Source organism: Ictalurus furcatus, chromosome 27 (assembly GCF_023375685.1).
Source record: "Ictalurus furcatus strain D&B chromosome 27, Billie_1.0, whole genome shotgun sequence".
In the NCBI taxonomy this organism is placed as follows: Eukaryota; Metazoa; Chordata; class Actinopteri; order Siluriformes; family Ictaluridae; genus Ictalurus; species Ictalurus furcatus.
This window is the reverse complement of record NC_071281.1, coordinates 14,725-41,326: the sequence shown is the minus strand read 5'-3', so window position 1 is coordinate 41,326 and position 26,602 is coordinate 14,725. Positions and strand designations below refer to the sequence as shown.

The window sequence follows — 26,602 nt, the reverse complement described above, 5'->3', positions numbered from 1 at the left end:
TTTCATTCCAGCAGGCATAGGCTACCAACAAGGCGCAATATAACTTTAAATAAATGAGTAAAATAAAAATATTTTTATGTGGTCATCTTTGAGCCCCCCTTGAATAGCCTATGTTGGGCCTATAACTGACTGCTGAAAGAATGTAACACTCTGTAGCCTACAACAAAAAAGTGCATTAAAAAGTGCATTGACAAGAGTGCAAAAAATGGTTCTATTCGGTTCTATATGGCTGATTATATTGGGGATATATACCGCTCGCGTCCCTGTACACCTCGCGGAGTGTTATAGTAGATATAGTATAGTTAGATACGTTGTTAATGTTATGTTCTTTCATAGATTTAGTTAGTTTAAACTATAGATTAGTTCATTTAGTCCCCGCTGTTTTTCCGCTCCCAGTCCATAGTACTAGTTCATGTTTCTTGTTTTGTGTTGTGACCCTGTTTTCTGTGACCGTGACTTTCATTTCTGCTTTGCCCCGTTTATGCCTGTTTGCCGATCGCCCAATAAACCTTTGCCTGTCTTGACTAAGTTTTTTGGATTACGATTTGGATTTGTCTGCCTGCCCTTAAATAAATATGTCTTTACCTGCTTCCGTACTCTACTCCCTTACGTCTCGCGACGTGACAGAATCTTATTGTGCAGGGGTTTAATTTATTGATTGCCCATAAGGGTGCCCAAAATGTAATAGCTGATGCAGTATCATGATACCATCACGAGACCATATACATATACAAATTATATAAACATGTTTTATGTGTGTATGCATGTATGTATGTTTGAATAAATGGGCAGTGGTAGCTCAGTGTTTAAGAAGGATTGGTGGTGTATGATTGGTGTACCTTAACAAAACCAGATGTTCGTACCAGATTAAATTTGACCATAAAAAGCAGTAGGAATTAATTAAAGGCTCAAGTCTTTGATTTCAACTTTTTATATACCTGGATTAATTTGCAATGACAAAGTGGCATTTAAAACATTTAAAACAAGGCCATGAAAATCAAAGGGGTTCAAGTTCTGAACAAGTATGTTAATTAATCTAGAAACAAATTTACCTCTAACAACCTTCTGTTAGTAAACTCACATGCTGGTACACTGTCAGACTTTTTGGCTTTTCCTGATTAAATTTGGTTAAAGAGTAGAACATCTGACTTGCATAGCTGCCATCACTATACAACATTTATGACTAGAGAGGATGGATAACAGTCATATAGTAGTTTAATCTGGCCAGTCTTGAAGTACTCTTTAAAAACATAAAAAGTTTTCTTGCAGCCACTTTACTGCAATACAGCAAGAAAAGTTGAGGGTTTAAACCCAAGAGCAAAATGTTTCATTGGACATTCAAGCAACGATGATCCTGCTCTGGTGCTTTTGTGCCCATTGTAGTCTCGGACTCATGTTCATGGCCGATAGGGGTACAACCCATTGTGGCTTTCTGCTCACCACACTTGTAAAGAGTGGGTACCATTGGGTCAGCTCAAACCAGTCTGGTCATTCTCCTCTAACCTCTCTCCTCAACAAGGTGTTTCCACCAGCAGAACTGCTGCTTACTGGACGTTTTTTGTTTTCTGCACCATTCTGTGTACGCTAGAGAGACTGCTGTGTGTGAAAATCCCAAGAAATCAACAGTTTCTAAAATACTCAAACAAAACTAGCACCAACAACCATGCCACACTCACAGACATCATATTTTTCCACATTCTAATGATCATTAACCCAAACTCTTGTCATATCTGCATGATTTTATACATTGTGCTGTTACCACATGATTGTCTGATTGGATAATTGCATGAAAGGCTGGTGTACAGGTGTTCCTAATAAAGTGTCCAGCCACTTTATGGTATATAAACCATAAAAGTGTTTTCACCCAACATAAGCATATGCTGAGGCAGGAATAGAAAATCTATACAACAGACACAAAATGGCATACATTTGGTAATTATTTTAGATCACACAATCATTCCAATATAAAAATTAAACAATTGAGAAAAATAAAGTCACACATTTCAGTTCTTCTTTTGAGACATGGAAACAAACGATAGACTCAAGTAATGCTCTCTATTGCCCGGGAGCTGGGAATTGGCTGTGCTCTCAGGAAGGGAGGGGTGGCATAATCTCTCTCTGACATGAATCACAGTGACACTACCCAATCGTGGGCATCTATGAGCTCATGTGTGCAGAAGTGGGAGGACCGCATTTTCCTCCGAGTGTGTCACGCCACCTCTGACATTGCAGGAGCATCAGTTTGAAAATACATAGTCAGTTGGCTTCACAAGCCTTGGAGGAAGCATGTGATAGCCTTCACCCTCCCTGGTTGGTAGCTGTTGTGTGATAGGGGAGAGCTGGCTAGAGGGTGGGAACTGGCCAAGATTAAATTAGGGAGAAAATTGGGGTGGAAGAGTGTCCTTTCTTCAAAAAAAAAAAAAAAAGCAATATAAAAGAAAGATCACACTTTTCATATCAAAATAAAATGTCAGGACTAAACAGGATCCCTAACAGCCCAGTTGGGTGTATAGTTGATAGTACCTGCTGTTGTGTGTGTGACTGGTCTTTTATAGGCTCTCATTATCCGATGACTCTGCATTGCAGAGGAGCTGGTATGAATGTCAGGAGTGATCATCCCTCTGATTGATAATGTGGCTGTAACCAAAGACCGGCTCGCTTTGACGGCACAACACAACAAACAACACTACAACGAGGACCAGAAGAACGAAGCCACAGACAACCAGCCCAACAATCACATCTACATCAACATACAGAAGAGAAAATCAAGAACAATTACTGATCTCATATGACAGTGAATGCTAGTCATAGTATGGTAGTGACCAGCTGAATACTAAAGAGTGTGCGTGTGTGTGTGAGAAATTTGTCTTTGTTTATACCTTTGTCATTTGCAGATGAGCTGATCTGGCAATCCTTTTGCCAATCTGTCGGAATGACTGACTGTGTGAGTCCAATGAAGTCCTGCAGGGGGCAGGGCTGGGCACAGCCAGGTAAAGTTAAAGAGTACGGCTCAGCCACAGAGCTGTCATTGCGGTAAAACATTGCCACAGAGAATGATCTGAGGGAGAAAGCCAGAGAGTATAAATGTATAGTAACCCTTACTAGGTTAATAAGTAGTGCTTCAGTTTCAGTGAGTTTAGCAAGTGTAGAAAACAAATAAAAATGTGTGCACTTGTATACAGAAAATGTGCATTTGTAGCTGAAACACTCACTGGCTACTTTAATAGTACACCTGTACACCTACGCATTCATGCAATCATCATATCGGTTAATTATATGGCATCAGTGCAATGCATACAACCTTGCATTTACAGGCCAAAAGATTGAGCTAATGTTCACATCAAACTTCAGAATGCAGAAAAATGTGATCTCAGGGACTTTGACTGTGACATCGTTGTTGGGATTTTCACCTTGTGCCCGATGCACCCTGGGATACGCTCCAGGTTCCCCGCAAACCTAAAGAATAAGCACTATAGAAGATGTATGGATGGATCCAGTGATAAGCAGTTCTGTGGGCGGAAACACCCAAAGCCATGGTCAAAGTCTTGAAGATCTTAACCTGTATATTCATGATTTTATGCATTGCACTGCTGCCACATGATGGCTGACTGGATAACTGCATGAATGACAAGGGGTACAGATGTTTCCATTAATGTGTTTAATGAGTGTAAGTGTGTGTGTTTGGTGAAAGTTTGCATCACCCATTTTGATTCTGATGCAGTTCAAATATTTGGCAGGAAGCATATGGTGGCTGTAATCCATTATACACATTAAGCGCCTCCTGAAGAGCTACAATGGTCGTGTCATGCTGAAGAAAGAAATAAACACACAACAATAAATACTGTCATAGTGTATGTCACATGTTAATCATAAATGATGCAGGATTGTGAACTTGTTAGCAATTTTAAAATGTTCTCAGCAAGCATGTGGTTGTTTTGCAAATTGTTTGCAATGGTTACAAACTGTACTATATTTAATCTTTTCACCAGGTAGGTAAAATGTTCTACATAATTTTATTACATGCCCAATAACCAAATGCAATTTGGTTATTGAGCAGTATGATTCATACTGATCAGAACCCCATTGAATAATTTAGCTATGTACAGTGTTGGTACTGACAAGTTGCTTTCTTGGCTTGACACTGACGACTGAATTGACAAGTCTTGTATTACAAACTGTGTGAATAAATGGAAATAAAGGGAAACAGAAAAAAAGTCACAGACTCACTGCAGAATACATGATCATCTTCAGCTGCTGATTTGAGTTTAAAGTGGCAGCATCCGACAGGTTCTTAATAATCTGATCCAGCAAGAGACCTAAGAGAAAGAGTACTAGATGAACAGCAACTGTCCAAAATCTTGACTGAGATGTAACTTGTAAAAGGACTAGAAAAATTTATTTTAATATTTAATTTTACATTATATTGTACAGATGTACAGTTCCTACAAACTAGGAACCACAGTGTCACTGATGCAAAGTACCATTCTTACATAGCATGCTTGATTCATTGCTCATCTTCATCTTCACAACTTTGCTGCACAATCCCCTCCAAAAGTATTGAAACAGCAAGGCCAATTCTACTGTTTTTGCTTTAGAGGGAATGCACTGACGTCACTAACTCACTGCAACATGCCTCCTCATTTGGACTGAGTGGCAAAACATCCTCTGCCTTTGATAATCCTTTGATTATCTGCTTAATGAAAGTTAATTGGACTTGACAGTGATCCTTACAACTTAAGAACAACAAAGAACCGGTGGTCCATGGACACCGACAATATTCGACATATTTTTTGTAGAAACCTTTAAAGTTATCTGGATAACTGTTAGCTGTTACAGACAAGAAGATTATACAGAGTACAGCGGTGTAAACTGAATATGTTTAAGAACTCTTTTGTGTCTGTATCAGTCAGAATTTTAAACAGTAGCCTATCTATCTAAACTTGCTTTGTGGAGTACCCACTTGTAAGGAAAACATTTCACTGCCTGGATGCCAGTTGTTTCTGCGAATTGCAGCGATCCATTTGCTTCTCTTTTCTGTTGCTTTCAGCAGTCTGTAAAAAGATATCTGATTTCTTGTTGAATGAATATGTACAACAGCTCTTTCCCATTTTAGATGTGTTTTTTGTGGCATTCAAGCTGAACACTAATGCTGCCACTCAGTCTTTCTGCCACTCAGTGGGTGTAACCGCAGTGACTTCTGCCTACTGTGACATCACGTGCATACCCTCTATACATTGAAGAGATTTAAGGTTTTCCCAAGCTTTTCAGAGGGCTTAGGTGCTGCCTGGGTTCCAGGGGCATGGTGGTTGGGGGGTTTGAAACGATTCAAAGGATATGTTAAGTAATTTTAAGATTTTTTGCATGTTGTTTTTGACCATTATCCTTACCATATTTGTGAAGGAAAGCTGGCAACATGCCAAAAGTCTATTTATTTCAAGTATGTTTGAGATTTAACATGAATCACCAACCATTTTACATACATACATATATATATATATATATATATAAAATAATTTTTGTAAAATAAGTTGTACTATAATTTGTGAATACAGTGGTGCTTGAAAGTTTGTGCATAAATATGACCAGAGGGTCTTCATGTTGGTTTATCCTTTTTAACAAATGAAGTCTCCACAGGCAAAACCCAGGGCTCAAACCAAGAGTAGACATTCAGAGCCATTAATTCTTTGAACAACAGATTTAACAGGGCACACCTGGACAGCAAGAAACACCAATCAGTCACATGTGCCAATATTTTTGAGCACTTGAAGAAAAAAAAATGGGTCGGTTCAAACAAAAGATGTTAGTTGTTTAACACATCTAGATGTAAATATGAGGAGATGAAAGCTGAAATTCTGATCTGTCGTCTCATATTCATCTTTTGATCTCAAACCCAAATGACTTCAATGTATATGAAAACAATAAAACTGGCTTGCTGTTCCAATACTTTTGGAAGGGCCTGTATGTAGGCTTCCTCAGAGATCAATCATCTCACACATCTTTGGAAATCCATGTCACCACAATGTCCACACTACTTTAGATTTCTGGGCCGAAGTTCACATACTCACATAATAAAAACAAGTAAAATAGGATAAAATAAAGTAAATTACATAATAATATTAAATTAAAAAATTCAATGTAATTCAAACATTACAATTTCAAATGTGGTGGAGACAAAACTGCGCATATTAAAAAGTGGGGCGGCCAAGATTAAATTACATCTATGCCAGGGGTGTCCAATCTTATCTGGAAAGGGCCGGTGCGGTGCAGGTTTTCATTCCGACCAAGCAGAAGCCACACACGAGTCTACTTAAAGCCAAGATCAACTGATTAAACAGGTGGAATCAGGTGTGGATCCTGATTGGTTGGAATGAAAACCTGCACTCACACCGGATAAAATTGGACACCCGTGATCTATGCCATACATACCAAACACTGGTATCTCAACTTTAATTTCCTCCAATGCATGTGTATTTGCCTTTCTGTTTATGAACAGAACTTATGGAATAGTCTCATTAGTAAATATTTATATGAAGCTCTAATATTTTTTGAATAATGAAAATGTCAACGTCTGACCTCCCTGTAGCCGACACTTCTCCTCTCTTTTATAGATGCCAAACAAGAGCTGGAAGCCAAAGTTCTTCAGCAGCTTCAGTGTATCCATCACATCTGGAGTCACCCAGGCTGGAGGGGGCAGGCCATGCTTCTGCTGCGTGTGGAAAAGTGAGAGAGTGTGAGAAGAGAGAGAAAGCTAACCCTAACAGCCACCTCATTTACAATCAGGTCCATAAATATTTGGACACTGACAGAAGTATTGTTATTTTGGCTGTTTACTGCAGTATATCAGAAATTAAATTAAATAATGAATATGGATAAATAGTGAAGGAATTACAGCACTCTGGTGTAAGTTCTCTTTATAACTATATGGCCAAATTTCTACACAATCAGCCATAACATTAAAACCATTGACCAGTGACGTGAATAACATTGATTATCTTGTTACAATGGCACCTGTCAAGAGGTGGGATATATTAGGCAGAAATTGAACAGTCAATTCTCAAAGTCGACGTGTTGGAATCAGGACAAATGAGCAAGCATAAGGATCTGAGCGACTTTGACAAGGGCCAAACTGTGGTGGCTAGATGACCGTGACGAGCATCTCCAAAACTGCAGGTCTTCTGGGGTGTTCCCGGTATGCAGTGGTTAGTACTTACCAAAAGTGTTCCACGGAAGGACAACTGGTGAACTGGCCACAGGGTCATGAGCGCCCAAGGCTCACTGATGCACATGGGAAGCAAAGGCTAGCCAATCTGGTTCGATCACACAGAAGCACTACTATAGCACAAATTGCAGAAATAATTAATCCGGACAATGACAGAAAGGTGTGAGAGCGCACAGTGCATCGCAGCTTGCTACATATAGGGCTACTTAGCCGCAGACTGATCAGAGTGCACATGCTGAGCCCTGTCCGCCACCAAAAGTGCCTAAAATAGGCATGTGAGCATCAGAACTGGACCAATTGAGGAAGGTGGTCTGGGCTGATGAATCACGTTTTATTGAATGACAGGGTGAGTGTCTGTCGCTTACCTGGGGAAGAGATCAAGATGGGAAGAAGGCAAGCGGGCAGAAGCAGTGTGATAGTTATACTGGATTTGAGGGAGGGCAGTGGTAGCTCAGTGGTTAAGGTGTTGGTCTACTGCTCAGAAGGTCATGAGTTCAAACCCCAGCACTTCCAAGCTACCATACAGAAACTGGACTGGACATGGCTGAAATGCTTTGGTCACAACGCACTCAGTGATGAGAGAACAGAACAGGCACTAAACATTTTCTGCTCCATTGTAAGCCTTTTCTCACACAGCTGGCACAGAAAATGGGAGCTTACCAAATCTCAGAGGGAGCTAGGTCTACCTGAACAGACCCTAATAACGGTATGATGGCAAAATATTTAGGCTATTATTTGGGGTATTTATACAGACTTGTGTAGTAAAATTTTATTGTGTGTTTATGCGGTCATAAGGCCATTCTATACATTATAGAATGCTTACGTTGTATTTAGAAATGAATAAATAAATATATACATAATAAATAATATATAAATATAAAATAAATATGCATAAAATGTTTGTATTAACATAACAGTGGGCTACAAGGCTTGTCAGTTTCATAGGGGATAGTCTAAAGCAATGCAAGGCACACAACAGCTAGACAATATGCAGTTATAGCAAGAACAGATTTGCTTGGAAAAATATTTAGTAGCCTAATTTAATTTATTAATATTAACAAGACTATGCAATTCACTGGGGTTCGAAGTAAATGATGGAGGAGAGGATTCGGGAGCAGAGAAGAGCAATAAGCAGTGTCCTTGCTGATGACCGAAAAGCGAATGTTGCTCTAACTTGCAGGTCACAGATGTACTCCAGTCAATTAGCGCAGCATTAAAGCCGGTCAGTGAATTCACTGACATTATGTCAATAGAGGAATATGTCAAGGTCTTGTCACTTCTTCCACTGCTACAGATGCTAAAGAGAGACAATTGGCTGCATCAGAAAATGACACCAATCTAACACCATCCATGAAAGAGAAGATGGTGGCAAAATTGGATCTTATGTACAGGAGTGACAAAACTCAATAAACGATGTGGCTTTCAACCTTCACTGATCCATACTATCAGGCAGATTATGACATGGCAGTGGACGACACCAATACTCTCATAAGCCAGAAACGACTGAACTCAGCCGTTTTTGCCCAGTGTCTCTCTGATAGTGGAGTCATAAACAGTGACGTAAATTGATGCTAGAGAGGTATGTAGTTCCTGTGGTGTTGTCCTTGGCTCTTTTGTGACTTCCTGGATGAGTAGATGCTGTGCTCTTGGAGGAATTTTGGAAGGTCGGACACGGCACTACTCAGAAGGTTCACTACTGTGCCGAGTTTTTCCATTTGGAGATAACGGCTCTCACTGTGGTTCTTTGGAGTCCCAGAGCCTTTGAAATAGCTTTGTAACCTTCCCAGACTGATGTATTTCAATCACCTTCTTCCTCATCATTTCTTTGGCGTAGTCTGTTACTGGGGTAAGACCTTTTAACCAACTACATGCTGTTGAAAAAGTTCTATTTAAGTGATTGTACAGGGTTTGCAGTAATCAGGTCTGGTTGTGTCTAGTCCAGCTGAACCCCATTAACAATGCACTTTCATAGATTTGGGGAATTAGTAACTACGGGGGCAAATACATTTTCACACAGGCCCCGTTGGTATTAGATAATTTTTTGCTTCAATAAATAACCTGATCATTTAAAAACTCTATTTTGTGTTTACTCAGGTTGCCTTTGTTTTATCTTAGATTTTGTTTTAATTTCTGAAACATTTTAGTATGAGATATACACAAACACAGAAGAAATCAGAGGACTGTAAGGACAAATTAACTACTCGTTTTTAGAAGTGTGACACTGTTACATGTAAATTTAAAATAATGCATACTCTGTTCAGTTGGTACAATGTTTTCAGCTATTTAAGCTTGTGGAACAGTTTAAAGAGAGAGCCTTTGTAATTTTTTACAAACATTACATGCTAACATTAAACAATGAACCAAAAAACCAAAAGGTATGACAACATGCAGAACAAAACAAAACCAAACTAGCATGGGATTTGGCATCAACTCTAGGCTAACTACATTTACTCACATTACTGACACAGTTATTGGCGGAATTTTTACAAATTTAGCAGCTTTTGTAGAATTATCTTTAGTGATGATGCCTAATGCTCTCACAGAACCTCACCTCACAGAAAAGTGTGTCGTAGACACTCCAAATCGTCTCAATGGAAGTTGACTTCAGCCCAGCTTTATTCCGCACCATCTCCAGGAAATCCTGCTCATTAAAAAGCACAACATTCACTATATTGCCAAACTACAATACTCCAATTCAATACCACCATCTCTTCCACACTCTCAACATATATTTAAGAAAGAAAGCTGCTTAATTGACATATTCAGTTCACCATGTCACAGGGGCATATTTTTCAGCAGGACTTAAGGTGCTTTCACATTGAGCACGAAACGATAAAGCAAATGAAATTGCAGACTAAAAAGGTATGTTCACACAGAGCAACTCACAGCGACAATGCAACCGGAGACCATTAATTTTCAATGATGGCTGGCGACTTCTGGCGACATGAGCGACAGCAACCGTTGGCGACTGGATGTGGGCGGGTCCAGCGACTTAGAAAGTTGTGAAAAGTTAAACTTCATGCAAATCTGGAGCGACTTGGTGCAGCGACTACCAATGGGAGTGAAGACAGTAGAGCGCACTTCATCCCTGGCCACCCCTGCTCACAAGCAGAAGCAGCACCAATGTGGCAGTGGCCAATTGGCTTATCTTAGCATAGCTTACCTTAAGATTTTAGCAGGTTTAAAGCAAATAAATAAATGATAATGAAACACTCACTTTTTGTTGCAATCGAGCAAAATACCAGTGTAGCTCTGATCTTGGGTAAAGTGTCCGGCTTGTCGTTGCTTCAGGGCCTGGGAATGAGCAGCACAAAGCCGAGCACTTCACCCAGGAAACACAGAGGCCAAGGCCGAATAGGTCTGGCTCCCAGTCACCATCAAACAGACATTAAATGACATCATGATGGTGACACTCACGGAGATAGGAGCTACACTGGGATTTTGCTCAATTGTAACAAACAATGAGTGTGTTTCATTATTATTATTTTGCTTTAAAAGCACCAAGGCCATAAGCTAAGCTAAGCTAATTGGCGCTTGTGATTTTGTGGATGGCCGAGCACACACTGCTTCTCCTTCCTCTCGTAGGATATGATGTGTATATATACACTGGTGAAGTTATAATGTCCTCTCCATCCAGAATATTTAAGTTTAGCAGCAAGAAAATTGGTTTGTTGTCAAAAGTGGAAAGTTAGTTGCGCCACCTATGTTACTATGGCAACCAGTAGTAGGAACACCTATTGGCAACTTTATAGTACAGCGACTGGCGACTTGCAGCGATAAAAATCGCTGTATGTGTGAACGTAGCAGAGCTGTGCTTTCACACCGAACGTGAAACGATTGATCACCTTCAGCTAATTCACACCTGCACGATAGATGGCACTGACTGAGAATGCATTTTACGCCTGCACACTAGGTGGCGCAACCCACTATTCAGCTGATCTGCCTATCATCTATGACCACTGAGAAGAAGAATCACAAATGTTGGCGCATAGCACCACAACACAAACTGTTAAGAAGCACAGAAACTAACTTTTCTTATTTTATGTGTATTCTACCCAGAAAGGGAGGCAGAAAGTTTTTGTGTTTTTTGAACAGCGCCATCAAGCTGTTTTAGTATGAATGAAATAACGTGAAATATAATGCAATAACACAGTAATGGGACAAAACCCGAGTTTAATGCCCATAGCCAGCCCACTTTTTTTCGTGGTGGAAGAACTTTTGATAAATGAAATGACAGTTCAGTCTTCCTATCCCGTTATATTTATTACTGACATGTTTCAACAAGAATATAAAGATAAATAAACGACACACTGCGTATTGTTGTATGCTACAAAAAGTCCAATTGGAACATCATGGAAAAAAATGTTTGCATTCAAACAAATATGAAGTATTTCAGTAAGAAATATACTCTTTTGGCAGCTACCTCATGCCACGGCATGTGGCGACGGTTTGTTTACATCTCCATGGTACACGCATTTGTGTGTGTGAGTGAGAGAGAGGGAGTGAGAGAGACAGCATGCAGACTGAGCCAAGTGAAATTGGTAAAATTGGAAAAAAAAAAAAAGGCCAATTGGGTGGAAACAGGCGGGAGACAGCAAATATCGCAATTTTTTTACATACTTTCACTTTGTCGATAACAGAAATGTGCAAAAAGTGGATGGAAACTTGGCAAATAATAACAAGATCTCAACATCCGTTCTCTTCTCTCTTCTGGAATACTCTTCAATGTTTACACTGGTTTTCAAAACAGCTTTCTGTGCTATAGCGCCACCAAACTCACCCTTTTGTGCAACAGCAGCATCCCTGGGCACATAACCTAAAGCTCAAGGCTAACTGGACGGCCTGTTTCTTTGCGGAGCGCCGGGGGGGGGGGGATAAATAAATCGACACACTCGTCGAAAAAGAAGTGTCACTTTGCTGCGCCGCAAACAATTGCTCCCGGTGTGAATAGCTCCATATCTATTGATCTATGGTTTCAATTCAAGAGCGTCATCACCTCAAACATTTGCATTGCTTTATCGTGATCAGTGAGAAAGGACTGTCAAGCAATATTAACAGAAGTAGACAAATAAAACCCCTATTCACATGTGTATAAATAAGGTCAGTGTGGAAGAATAAAATAAATATTTTCTTTTATATACTGTGGTGCTTGAAAGTTTGGGGACCCTCTAGAATTTTCTATATATGCATAAATGTCCTAAAACATCATCAGATTTTCTGATGTCCTAAGTCCTAAGTCTAAGTCCTAAAAGTAGACAGAGATCCCAATTAAACAATTAACTGCTAGGATCAGCAGTTAAATTGAAGGTGAAATTAGAGTCAGGTGTTTACAATCAATGGGAATGCAAACAGGTGTGGGTGAACACCTTGCTTTATTTAAAGAACAGGGATCTATTAAAGTCAAATCTTCACAACATATGTTTGTGGAAGTGTATCATGGCACAAACAAAGGAGATTTCTGAGGACAACAGAAAAAGAGTTGGAAGAGACTCCACCAATCCACAGTCAGACAGTTTGTGTACAAATTGAGGAAATTCAAGAGCACTTTTAAAGAAATTTGTTTTCTAAAGGAAAATGTCAGGACATCTATCTGTGAACTGAATCTAAAGAGAAAGTGGGTCATGCAGCAAAACAATGGGCCTGAGCACACAAGTCGTTCTACCAAAGAACGGTTAAAAAAGAGTAAAGTTAATGTTTTGGAATGGCCAAGTCAAAGTCCTGACCTTAATCCAATGTTGTGTAAGAATCTGAAGCAAGCAGTTCATGTGAGGAAACCCACCAACATCCCAGAGTTGAAGCCAAAGTTCAAACCGATTATTATGTCGAGATCACAAGAAAATTAAGTTGTGATCATGAGAAAACAAGAAAGAAAAATAATAATGCATGGCTTCCGTACTAATGATCTAATCTCTGTAAATTAAATTTGCAGGCACAAAATTAGAGAGTTCAGTTTCAGAATTGTTCCATTTTGTAAATGTAAAATAGCTCATTTTGACAGAATGCAGGTGTTAAAGGGAATATTGTTTTGAGTAGGTAAAGTGGAGAGAGTCAGACTCACTTTGTAAGTCTTGGTGATATTGAGGACGATCTCTGTTCTTTCTGTCTCCTTCATGAGCAATTGGTAGCGTGGGCAGTTTTCTATAGGAAATGACAGCAGCTGTGGGGAAAAACATGTCACACAGTCATTAGTTTTAATTATTAGTTTCCATTCCAAATAACCTGAGCATTATTAATTGCATTATTGCATTAATAAGTTAGGGAAACTTTGTAAAAATTTCAAATGGGTACTTGATCTAACTTCTTACATTTTTTAAATCTCAATATTTAGGGACTGGTGAACTATATGCAGTGTAGATACATTGGGTGAGGTGCATATTCCTACCTTCTCCTCGTCCTGGGAGACTGTGTGTATTGGTATAGGCTGCCAGTCCAAACCAGGATGAAAAACCTGTGAGCCTTTGGGTGGGTAAAGACCAGCAAGATTTGAGGCAGCACTCATCAGAGTGCGATCATAATCTGTGCTTCGTACAGCAATCTGTGCCACAGGAAACAGATTGAGAATGGCAATCAGCACTTAAATACCGAATTTAAATGAAGGTCACACAGGTACAGAACAGTGTCAAGGAATAGTGCCTCTCAGCAGATTCCACCCCAAACTGTGTTCCTTAAATTGGCAGAATTATCAAATGGACAATTTATCCCAGTCTTATAATACCACCTAAAGTGACATTCACACAGTTATAATATGGGAGCAGCAGTGCGACATCAAGAACCATCCCTGAACAAAGGGCTACGTAATTAGCATTCAGAAAGACATCTGTTTCAATAATCCCATCACCTCACCATTTGGGGTCACACCTGTAGTGTGAAAAAGGAAAGGGATCACATCAAATGCGATCCTTAATTTACATTTAGAATGAAAATTCATTTATATTACATACAGAAAACCTGGTTTGAAACACAGTATAAAATGTCTGTGCTGATATTGTTCAGGGTTCACTTTGACTCTGTGACAGATATCGTTCCAATAGTTTTAGGGAGGGATGGATGGATAGATGGATAGATAGATAGAGAAGCAGTTTTAAGTTTGAAATAGTTTTAAAAGCTCAAACTTTGAAGGTTTTAGGTCTCTCAAACAATTGCTGTGTGGTTGCTAAGGCTTTCTATGTGCCTGCAGCGGCAAAAGCACACAGTTAATAAAACTAATCTAGACCTAGTGACCACTTATTGCTTTTTATTAAATGGACACTAAAGGGGAAAAAAAATCTGTGATATCCATGAGAGCAGAATATTTTTGTGAATTTTTTAACAAAGGATCAAAAGGTTAATCAATAAAGACCATTTTCACAGCCTTCTTTGCTCATATTTAACAAGGGTGCCAATATTAGTGGAGGGTGCTGTATGACAGCAAATTATATTGGGGGTCGATTTCATGAATAAAGTCTGCCTGGTGAAACAAGCCAATCACTTGAAAGGAAAAGAGACTGCATGCGTACTTATTAGTTGTGAAAAGAAAAAACTACTCAAAAAATTATAGAAAATCTGAAAATCAATCAAAACAGTCTTGACAGCTAAAACTGCATTGATTTACAAGTCTTGATCGTCTTGAACCTTAAAGGCAAACAGTTTTTGAAAAAAAAAAGCCCACTTTGAGTTCATTATATTAATTACCACAGACCTCAAAGCGATTATAGTCTTCACCCAGGAAACCAGTATAGCGTTTTCTCAGAAACTGGCCCAGCTCCAAGTGCTGCCGCATACCTTCCTGTACATTCACACAAGACAAACAGGTTTCCAAGCACATGCAGTATCATTACTTTATTAGTAACGGTTTTGCAGTAATTCTAAACAATATGCAGAATACTGGGGTCTGTTCAATGGTCTCTGCTCTCAAAAGATTGGGTACAGTGCTGTGAAAAAGTATTTGCCCCACCCTAATTTCTTCATTTTTTTTATTACTTTAAGCCCAGGGTAAAGCAAAGGAAACCAAAACACTTAACAGGAGTTGCAAAAATAACTAATGTGGTCAAAATTATATCTAAAGTATATTTTTTAATGGAAAATACACTACACAGCTTGTTATATTGTGTGAGGGTGAGGGGGTTAGCAGAAAGCGGCAATCAGGTGACATGCTGGTTGTCGGAGAAAGATGCGTATGACCCACAGGATGTCATGTATAAAGATTTAAATGCAAAAAAGACATGGGAGGCAGTTTTCTCGGCTGTTTGTGTGGATGGTAAGTTTTCATTTAAAATGTTTGTGATGCTACTTTTTCACGTAAGAGAAGTACCATGGTTAAATGTTGTGCCACTTGCTTGAGCAATGTAATCTATATGGAAGTAATGAATGGACTATTACGTTGTTTATATTTATCGTGTATAAACATGAATACGTCTGTGAAAGATTATATTAGGCTGTACTGTGTTGCTCTGAACTTCATTCAAAGTCCTCACCCACCACCTTCATGTCCTGTTCTGAATGTCTTCCGCCGCGGATCAGCTGTGCACTGCAAATGTGTCTTATGTGAGAGCACAATGGTGCGTGCTGCTTCTGTACCGTATACGTATTGCAATAAGCACCGCATATGCACTGCAAATGGAGTTTGTGTGAACCAGACTTTACTCCTATGCTATGGATCATTGTCTTGCTGCACAATCCAGCTCCACTTGAGTTTCAACTTACAGACTGAAGACCAGACAGTCTCCTTTCAAGCGTGTGCCAATCCTGGATCATAAACAGCCTATCATATGCCTTAATAAAGGAGCGTGCTATGAGTGACAAGCAAACAGCCGATAACAAGTTGTGCATCTGTGGGGTTCGGTTGCACCATTGCCATGTGACATCAGAACACACAAGCACATGCGAAAATGCTGAGGAGATTGTGAATAAAAAAAAGGAGGTCAGTTCACCAGTGTGGCAGTTTTTTTGGTTTCTTTTCATCTAACCAACATCAGAACACCATTGTGTGTAAGCTTTGCAAAAAAAAAAAAAAACCTGTACCTGGCCAAGTACAGAGAAACAAGCTGCGAGAGACTTGTAGTACACATGTGCAGTGCTCCGCACATGTACAGTGTGCGTCTCTCTGAACAGTGAGCGAGGAAGAAAGGTGATATTTTTCCGCTTTTTGTGCTTTCTGTTAAAATATCGGCCCTGGGGAGGACAGTGAGTGTCATCAGAGCAAGAGCTGGACTCGTCAGACGTGGACCTCGGCACAGTGTTCTCCAGAAGTAAGTGTTAAAATGGAAGTTTTATATGAGGCTAGGCTAACTTTGCTAACAGGCTGAGCACAAACCAGAGCACCAGGAGTCACATTCTGCGCTACAATGCGATGTTGATCTCCCTTAAAGTTTGCCTTGATTGTTCTACGTTTATACTTTTACATTGCACACATTTTGTAACATTTTATTTATTAAGTTTAAGAGCTCAAGTTTCTTTAACACTTGTTTATTTAATCTTCATATAAGCTGAAAGAAGATATTTGTTTAAATTAAGTTTTGTTTTTGACTGTTAAAATTAGAGATGCACCAATGTATCGGCCGTTAAAGGCAATTTTTTACGCTAACTGCCACTGGCCTATAGTTTAAAAACATCCGATGTTCAGGGGTGATTATATCCTGTCAATCAAAAGAGGGTGGGAAAACACATTGAATTCATGCTGTGTATAAACATGTGTCATGTGTGGAATGACAACAAAACTGCAGTCTGTAATCTCTGTACTGCTAAAATTTTATACCGGAAGTTAGCAGCAGTGAAATGGGAGTTTCTGTGTCGAGTCAATTTTTATTTTTTTTGCCACACTACTCGAGCTGCTCACGCTAAATTAAAGCGCCAGTACACCGTTGAAAGATTTAAATGAAAATGAGTAACAAAAAAGTATATATATTGCACAGAAAAATATATTTGTAGAGTAGTATATTTCATATCCAGTTAATGTTACTATATAAAAAGTTGATATTATATATGACCAGTTTGATGTCAGTGATGAAGTAGAAATGCTTGTGTTTGTGAAGAGTGAATGTGAGACTAACAGGAGGATTTATATTTAGAATTCAGTCAATGTTAATACGAATTAAGAACCTTCAATAAGTTAATAATCTTACTTTAATCTTCAGAATTTAAGGTTAGGGTTATTCAAATGTTAGAGCAGTGTGTTTTCTGTTTATGAGACCAGTTACTGTGACATGTTGAAATGGAGAGAATAAACTTTTTATTTACATTTCTTTCAGAATTGTGGAATTACTTATTATTAATTTATAAGAAGGTATAAAAGGCAGAACTATCGGTAATCAGTATCGGCCGATATCACTTAGCCGATATACACCCAAAAGGTTTGTGGATATCAGGGTGTGTTTTGGCAAAATTCAGATGAGCTTTAATGTTGTTCTTAGTTAGCAGTGGTTTTCATCTCGCCATTCATATATATATATATATATATATATATATATATATATATATATATATATATATATATATATATATATATATATATACACACACACATACACACACACACACACACACACACACACACAGTTTTTATAATATATTTTATTACATTACTATAATAAAATACTAAGTTGTCAAAGAGTAATGTCTCCTCCCTCCAGAAACATTACCTCTGCCTCGGAATCGATATATATTTTTCATCACTATTTACTTCTGAAACGTAATCCCCTGACTCGTCGCGTTCATGCAGAGTACATTCATCCAGCACATACTGGAGCAAGTATTTTTGTATTCCTCAGCCGTTTTGTCATAATTCACCTTCAAAAAGTTAGTCACACTTAAGTACACTTCACCTTTTATGTTGGACGCACAAAACACTTGGCATGGGTTAGCCAGCTTTACGCAAATGTTGAAACCTCCCACTAAAGCAGCATATCTTTTTTCAGAATTTCATTGGCTATACGATGTGCCAGTAATCCACACAATTGGTTGCAATAGGCTCAAGCTTTTCACGAAGGAAAAGAGGAAGGCACTACATTTCAACACAGATTCTCATTGGATATTGAAGGATATGGACAGGACATGGAAGCTCCTATTGCTTCAAATAAGGTGTCAATCGAAAAATCAGTAATGTTTACATGTGAAGTAAAGTTAGAATGGAGAATATGTTAAAGATTTGGCACATCTGTCTGCAATTTGAATAAATACGGTTAAAAGGCACAATGTAAGTACAGACCATGTACATAGAATGGCTTTGTACTTAACAGTGCGACGGTCCACGAGTAGGCCTTTGGATTATTAACAGTGGGAAAATGAGCCAAATATCATCAAAGGCATGAGCTATCGGAGACTATCGCTGGTCCCCGATATCATCGTCAATCGGCGCGACAATAACGGGGCAATACATTTTCACACAGGCGCAGCTGGATTTGGAAAACTTTTCTGCTTAAGTAAATAACATTATCATTACAAAAAAAAATATCAGGTTGCCTTTGTTTTATCTTAGATTTTGTTTTCATTTCTGAAACAATTTAGTATGAGATGTACACAAAAACAGAATAAATCAGTTGCTTTTTCACAGCACTGTATGTGTGTATTTATGCAGAGTTGTACTGTGTGTGTGTGTGTGTGTGTGTGTGTGTGTGTGTAAAAGGTACCTGAGAAAGCTGTCCAAAACCTTGTGGCCATGCACTCTCTTGGTACGGGTCTGTTGGATAGGCTTTGACTGGAGAACGGTCTCCATGGCGATATAACTAAAGGAACAAAGACAAAAGGTTTCCATTTATGATAAAACACCTAATAGGATTTACACCGAAAACAATTTCATGATTCATGATCATCTATTACTACAGTGCCCTCCAAAAGAATTGGAATGGCACAGGCTATTCTTTTATTTTTGCTATACAGTGAAGACATTTGGGCTTGAGATAAAAAAGCTGAATATGAAATGACAGATCAGAATTTCAGCGTTCATTTCCTGATATTTACATCTAAATGTGTTCAACAACTTAGAACATGGCACCTTTGGTGGCAGACCACACAATTTCTGGCAAAAGTATTGGAACAGATAATCTTAGAGCAAATAACTTTGTGGCATTCTTCTTTTGTGATGCTTGTCCAGGCTTGTACTGCAGCTTTTCAGTCTCCTCTTCAGGGGGTGAAATGCATGTTCAATTGGGTTAGGGTCTGGTAATTTACTTGGCCAGTCTAAAACCTTCCACTACCCAAAGGATAAAGTCGGTATCCGGTGTTTATATATTTCTGTAAAGCTGCTTTGAGACAATGACCATTGTAAAAAGCGCTATACAAATAAAACTGAATTGAATTGAAAAGTCCTTTGTTGTTTTCGGAGTGTGTTGTCATTGTCTTACTGCATGAAGTTCTTCACAATTAAACTGGATACATTTATCTGTAAATTGGCAGACAGAATGTTTCTGAATTCATTCTCCTGCAACCATCATGACTTTCATCATCAATAAAGATTAGTGAGCTCATTCCAGAAGCAGCCATGCAAACCCTAGGCATGACACTCTCGTATGTTTTGGATCATGGTTATTGGAGTCACTGTTTAAATTGCACCGAATTTAAACAGGAAGAACCTGGTAATCCAGCCCATCTTCATCAAGGGAGAGGAAGTCATGATGGTCAGTGATTATAAATACCTTCGTGTCAACCACAACAACAGACTGGACTGGATGACCAACACGGAGGCGGTTTACAAGAATGGTATAAGCAGACTATTTCCAGTGGAAAACTGTAATCCTTCAAAGTATATACCAAATTGCTGGAGACTTTCTAACAGTCTGTAGTTGCAAGTAGGGGAGAAGCATCAGAGCTGGTAATGCAAAGAAGCTGAATAAGCTAATCAGGAAAATTGGCTCTGTCCTAAGCTGCAAACTGGACACCTTGGAGGTGATGGTGGAAAGGCAGATGGTGGACAAAATTCAGAGGATCATGATCATGGACAATAGCAAATACCACTTTCATGCCACACTGGCCAAACAGCGGAGCTTCTTCTCCAGTATACTATAGCAGCTTCACTTTATCAAGAAAAGTCAAGTAGTACATGAAGTCATTCTTGCACACTGCTATCCGACTATACAATGAGGTACCAATGAGGTTGGGGAGCTATGTGGACTATGGAAATGATGGACATGTGTACTGATTTTGCATTCCCAGTTACTACACTGCATATTTCACAACAAATTTTACATAGGGTCACTGCACATTACACACGCACTACCACTTCACTTATGACTACTGTACATTGTTTTACACACACTACCACGACTGCTCATTTAACATGTCTAATGTACAGCTTTAAGCCTGCCAAACTGTACATACAGTTAATCTGTACATGAATCATAGTCTAACAAATTTGAAGGATTCATTATATGTATATTTTTATTGCCTCTTATTTGTGGTATATTGTGAGTTTATCGTGTATTTTTTAATTCTTGTGAATTGTTAAGTCTTAGTCCTTCCTGTTCCTCTTGGGCTGTGGTGGCTGTTGTGACATCAAATTTCCACTTATTGTGAAACCTTCACCCCTGACCTGTGGAGGTTGTTGGTTATGTCACTGACTTGTTTTTCGGTTGTCTGGTTGTTACTACACCAGTGGTTTCATTATAATATATCTATATCCAGACATTCCAAATGGTTATACTGGCTATGCCCAATGCTTGTGCAATGGCTCTGATATATTTTTCCTCTTTTCTCAGCTTCAAAATGGCTTGCTTTTCTCTCATAGACAGCTTGCTGGTCTTCATGACAGTTTACCTTTTTTAACAATAAACACAGCCTTCACATGTGAATCCCAGGGCTCAAACCAAGAGTAGACAGTCAGAACTATTCATTGTTTAAACTAGAGGTCGTCCGACTGATTGGTTTTGCCGATTAATCAGCACCGAAAACCGACTGCTGGAACTATCGTTATCTACAACAATCCACACTGATAGCTCTGCTTTGCGTCCAGGACGCATTATCCCACCTCGGGGTGTGCATTATTTTCTAATAATTCAACGGTCCATCGTCTATTATTCCTTACGTAATGCAAGAGTTAAAATGCTAAACTAATCAGACAGTACGTGTCTTCATTTAATTAAAAAAACGCATTTTTAATCTATGATATGAACTTTTTAGCTTTCCACATGCGCTGCTCTGCCTCGCGTACATTTCAGGAATTGACAGATTCTCCTTGTGCGATCTCGAGGTCGATATTGTAGCTTGAGCACGTGATCACACAAAACAATCTAATCAGCACTTTTCACCCCACAGATAAGTAAACGAACTGGTAGGTTTTTATTGTAATTAAATGGCAAGTAGTAAATAAACTAGCCAGTTAAATACGTAATTTTTAGTTAGTGGTGCCTTAGTGTTTTTAGTGTTCTCACTTTGTCATAAACACTGTGTTTTACCATGGGACAGGAAACGTAACTGAAAGCTAGGTTTTACATGTTGTATTTTCCTATCCATAGAAATATATTTACTTTGACTAAACCAGGGCAAAAAATGTTGCGTTAAGAAAACGCACCAAAAAAATAAAAATAAAAAAACCCCGAAAAATAACCCACCATATCTGTTTGAGTATGATTTTGTGTTCTTTGATAAATTTCGTATTTCCAGAAATGAAACAGTGAGAGATTTGGTGCTGTATTATCGCTGGTTTGGGAACTACATTAAACTACATTAATCTACATTAAACTACATTAATCTACATTAAACTATGTTAAACTACATTAATCTACATTAAGCTATGTTAAACTACATTAATCTACATTAAACTACATTAATCTACATTAAACTACGTTAAACTATGTTAAGCATTATTTCGTCAAGCGTTATAGAACAACACTGGGTGATTATAAAGCAGCTAGATAGCTATGTAACACAGATTAAGCAGTATTATACTCACCACTGTGACAAATCGAAGCTTCCATTCACCAGCCGAATAAAAGACAAACAACGACAAGATGATGAAAACACACGATTCCATGTTTGTAATCCCTGGCGCAGTTTACATGCGATATAAGCGGCTTCCTGAAAGCTTACAGAAGACGTGACAAAAAAAGATATACGACCAGTGATAAATGATGTTGTTTAGACACTTGAAGATTTTAATCCCGATTTGCACCCTCCCCGACGATCGGGGGGCGTGTCCTGATTCGAGGCTTATCACTACCGATTTTTGTCCAAAAAATCCTCAATTGTGTGGTGTCATTTCGATTATTTCACTGCGTTGGATCGAGTCGGAGCCTCCCCGAGCCCAAATCCTAAATATCAAACACATTTGACTCTTGATCTGACTGCAGGAGGTGGGATACCCGCAATAGCCAATGAGAGCGAGCAAACGTCAACAACCGGATGTTGCGTGCTCTTATAGCGGAAACATGTCAGCCACAAATATGTTACGGAACTGGAGCATGATTCCGCAGCAGAGAAAACCGAATAATTTTTTAATAGTATGTTGAGCTTAGGACGCTGCGCTCTCTGATTAGAGCGAGAGAGAGTTAAATACCTTTCTGCTGTGTGAATGAGGCAGCGGATATAAGGCTAATAAACAAAATGAAGTGTGAGTGATATTGTCTTCTGAAGTCACGTTTGATAAAACGGGAGTTTCTGTGAGATCTTGTGTCTGTGAAATCGTTACCCGCTAGGGGGTTCAATCTGACCCGCAGTGTGAATTTTGAAAGGGAAAAATGCATAAAAGACACGAACTAGAAATTTTTAATAAAATGCTATTCCTAAATTTTCCGCTAGTGGCGCACTGTTTTAGTCAGAGTAGAAGACGCGGCACAGCTATGGGACTCAGAACGAACAGCAGATGAACAACAGAACAGAAAAACAGAATAATATATAAGCTATGGTTGAACAGTACTGGTACTACGGTAGTATCACGATATTAAAGCTTCAAAATATGCCACTGTAACTTTTAAATGGTTGTATTGTCAACTACAATACAATACTTGACAATTACAATTGTCAAGTACCGTAAGTAATGTTGTAATGGTGTGCAGCAGTGAATAGTATTTTCAGTAAAATGACACTTCTCACTGCTTTAACACAGGTTTTGCACACAAAGGTTAGTGACACATTTCACTTAACCGAAATTCTTCACCTAAATCTTTAACCATTTCCTGTTTGTTTGTTTGTTTGTAAGTGAGCTAACGTTATGCTAACTGCCATGGGTAAATAATATTCAGTTATTTATTCCTAATGTTGTGTTCATTCTTCGTACTCTGAGGACAATTTCCATTTGCATAATTTCACTGCTCAAGGGAACAGAAGATTAAATATGAGACACATTGAATTAGTTACTTGCCAACTGTATGATTGTTCTTGAGCTTTTCCAACAGCCAAGTCTTCAGAGAAAAATTCAGTTTGTCTCTTTTCATTGATATCGATGTATTTCTGTAAATTTAGTTCATTTTGTAGATTTGAATGATGAATTAAAAAATATTGTGTGGTATCGTGATACTTCAGCTGGTATAGATATGTAAGATATGTTTATGGTATCGTGACATCCCTAATATAAATGGAACATTTCAAAATGTTTCATAGATCATTCTTTATTTCTTTCTTTGTTTCATTGATTATTTTTTATTTTCTTTGTTAAATGATGTGCAGCATCTTTATTGGTGATCTTATTTTTTCAGCTTCTTTGACTTCATTGATTCCATGTTAAAAAGAGAAAAAACAGAAATATGTTAGCATTATTTACTGAGGATCAGGAGTTCAGCCTCTAGAGTAATTCAACAGGCAGCAAAAGCAGAGCCTTATTATTATTCAAAAGTGCGTCTTAATGGAAAGCTTTTCTCAGTTACCTTAACGTCTTCTGATATTACTGTTCTGTAGAGACTCCTCTAATGAGCCTTGCATACTTTTCAGTTGATTCATCAGGGAGAGCATCTCATTCTCCAGAGTACTGCAGTCCTGAGTATTCTGAGCATTCTTCTGAGCTTCAGCCAGAGAGCCCTTGTAGTTCAACGACCAACAGATGGAACATAAATTAATTATTAAGAATGAACAGACACAAAGTTAGATACAAATACAGATATGAATTGTACAGTAAGGAGCACAATTGTTTTGGTCAGTGGATTGTTCCAGTAGCCGGACCAAAATACTGCTGTATTAAGCCATATTTCTACCGTGTTTCTATAACAACTGGCCCGAATATCCCAAAAGAAATTATTTTCTATAGCGTTCCCACTCCACAGACCAGGCAGTCCACACGCTGCGTGCAGAACATCACATAACCGGGTCTCTAAAGAGAATCATTTTATTACTTCATTATGCATGTTGTTCCCCGTTTCCTAAATGTATTTTCTCCATCGTTATTAAACAAAAATCATACAAGAAAAGCATATATAAGTGTTATAATGAAACGTGTGTTTCAGCACCGTATACTAGCTCTGTAGTAGATTATGAGAGAGTCCAGAGATCTTTTCAGATATTTCTGGAACGTAAGAAACCCAAACACTAAAGTAAATATGATCAAATATTATTAGGTGGCCATTCTTTTCCAGACGATAAACAAGAGTCCCCTGATTTGGAATAGACGTTGTTTAGAAATACAGTTAGATACCTTACTCAGTCATATTAGATAGAAAGCTTGTTGAGATCAGTTATGAGCTCGAGTGATAAATAATGCGCGATTGCCCAATGAATGGATTTTAAATTTCCCAACATTACGCATTTACTCCTCTGGCTACGAAACATTTCTTACACACACACGCACACAGCAATCATGGCTTCATGAGAAAGAAGCTTACCTTAATGTGTTCGTACTGGGACAAAAGATTTCTGTGATCCTTCCACTCTTGCTCCCGCTCCTAGAAGACAACCATGATGTAGAAGAGGTTCAAACTTAACGAGTGCTTAATGTTCACATTGACAATTGTTTTTAGTTTGCAGGTGTTTTGTTTTACTTTTGGCCATACGATTGTAAAAATCTCTTTTTATGCACCTCTAAATTGTTATTAATTCTTTTCTCACTTATGTATCTCTTCATAAAGCCTTTGGGTCTCATGGAGTTGTCCTTCCAACCTCTCCAGAGACCCTTGCAGTGTTTGTACCCTGTATTTCAGGAAGACGTTCTCGTTCTTCAGAGTACTCTGATTGAATGAAATTGATATAGTTTTTCAGACACTACAAATTACCAACATTAGTACTTTGTTGCAAAGCCATCGTTAGCATTTACCATTTCGAGACATATACAGTAAGAACTAATCATCTTTCTGCAGGATTGTGGTTCAATTTTGTCCAGTTCCTCTCAGCAATTCGTCTTCAATTCATTACATTTTCAATGGGATTCAAGGCAGTAGATTGGATAAACCTTCTTGTTATTTTGGTTGTGCGTTTGGGGTTATTGTCTTGTTGTCTCCTCTTTTTAAAAGTGGTATTTAGGGCTACACAATTAATCGAATATCGATTTCGATTGATTTTGACTGCCCACGATTAAATGAACATGATCGACTGCGATATTGACGTTTTAAGTTTGTCGTCCGCTCATAGAAAACTCCGGTTCATATCAAAACAAGCGCTTCCTAAACTTACAGCCAGTCACCATAGAACGGCGCAGGGATGACGTCATTTTGTAATGCTAAAACCCGGAAACGAGTTAGCATTTTAGCGCTCGATCTGCCAGCTTTGCTGCGAGCTCCAGCGATTGCGCGAGGAGAAATCATGACATTAACATGATGCTAAATGACACTACAGAGGTTGTCGAGGACATTAAACATCATCACGCCAAACAGGAAAAAACTTTGCAGATAAACTCTGGGCTCTACAGTGCGACAAATTCACTCGCATTTACGACTGAAAAGTACTTTGTGCGACTGTGAATAAATATTTATTCACACCGGTGTGAGTGACCTGTTTGGAGTTAATATAATACAATCGGAATAAAAACTACAGGAAGTCCAAAATGCATCTACACCGAGCAACAGTGCTTTTCATCTCCTCAGTCAACTGAACAAGTGTGTAAATACTGCAGAGAAGCCATTATGATGAAGAGTAACTCTGCCTCAACTTCCCGATCTCACAAACCGCCATCTTTTATTGAACCCGCAAAATGACCAGAACCTGCACCTGCTCGTGTAGACACAGCGGCTTTGCGCGGAGTAAATTAATAATAATGTTAACGCTACAAGGTGGGTTTAATTCAAACTTCTTTATTAAATACTTCATCACCAATCATAATCAAGAGTAGAACTGTTCAGTCTGTAAACATACAGTAAACTGTCTCTCTCCTTCACTCTCTAATAGACAGCGCTTTCACTTCATTTAAACTCAGGCTTGCCAGATATCACTAGAAAAGTCAACTCCAGTTTCCATGTTCTAATTTAATACTAATCTGATTTAATCCCCCAACACTGTACTGTGGAAACCGATCTAAAACTGATAAACAAAAATAAAACTACTAAAATGTAAATCATT

At 38.6% G+C, this 26,602-nt stretch overlaps 1 protein-coding gene across 2 annotated transcripts; it reads right to left on the bottom strand.

Moving 5' to 3' along the window:
- Positions 1-853: 853 nt before the first annotated feature.
- On the bottom strand, positions 854-22,478 carry acp2 (acid phosphatase 2, lysosomal). 2 transcript variants are annotated; one of them, XR_008384871.1, is made up of 12 exons: positions 22,080-22,478; positions 18,823-18,918; positions 14,898-14,984; positions 13,602-13,754; positions 13,278-13,376; positions 9,771-9,860; positions 6,574-6,706; positions 4,228-4,316; positions 3,702-3,808; positions 2,880-3,058; positions 2,524-2,740; positions 854-2,406 (listed from the first exon to the last, which is right to left on the bottom strand). XR_008384871.1 is itself a non-coding variant. In XM_053616605.1 (11 exons), the coding sequence occupies exons 1-11, from the start codon at positions 22,158-22,160 to the stop codon at positions 2,604-2,606; spliced, it is 1,251 nt and encodes a 416-aa protein (XP_053472580.1). In that variant the 5' UTR covers positions 22,161-22,478; the 3' UTR covers positions 854-2,603. The 2 variants fall into 2 exon arrangements, 1 of the variants encoding a protein (XP_053472580.1); XM_053616605.1 differs by having other exon boundaries at positions 854-2,740.
- Positions 22,479-26,602: the final 4,124 nt, after the last annotated feature.

Excerpts from the sequence above, each read along its gene's own strand:
- acp2 (XM_053616605.1), bottom strand. The coding sequence starts at position 22,160 with ATGGAATCGTGTGTTTTCATCATCTTGTCGTTGTTTGTCTTTTATTCG. Across the intron at positions 9,861-13,277 it reads ATATCACCAAGACTTACAAA|GATTTCCTGGAGATGGTGCG; the intron begins GTGAGTCTGACT and ends TTTAATGAGCAG. Across the intron at positions 3,059-3,701 it reads CTGCATCAGAATCAAAATGG|ATCATTCTCTGTGGCAATGT; the intron begins GTGATGCAAACT and ends TTTCTCCCTCAG.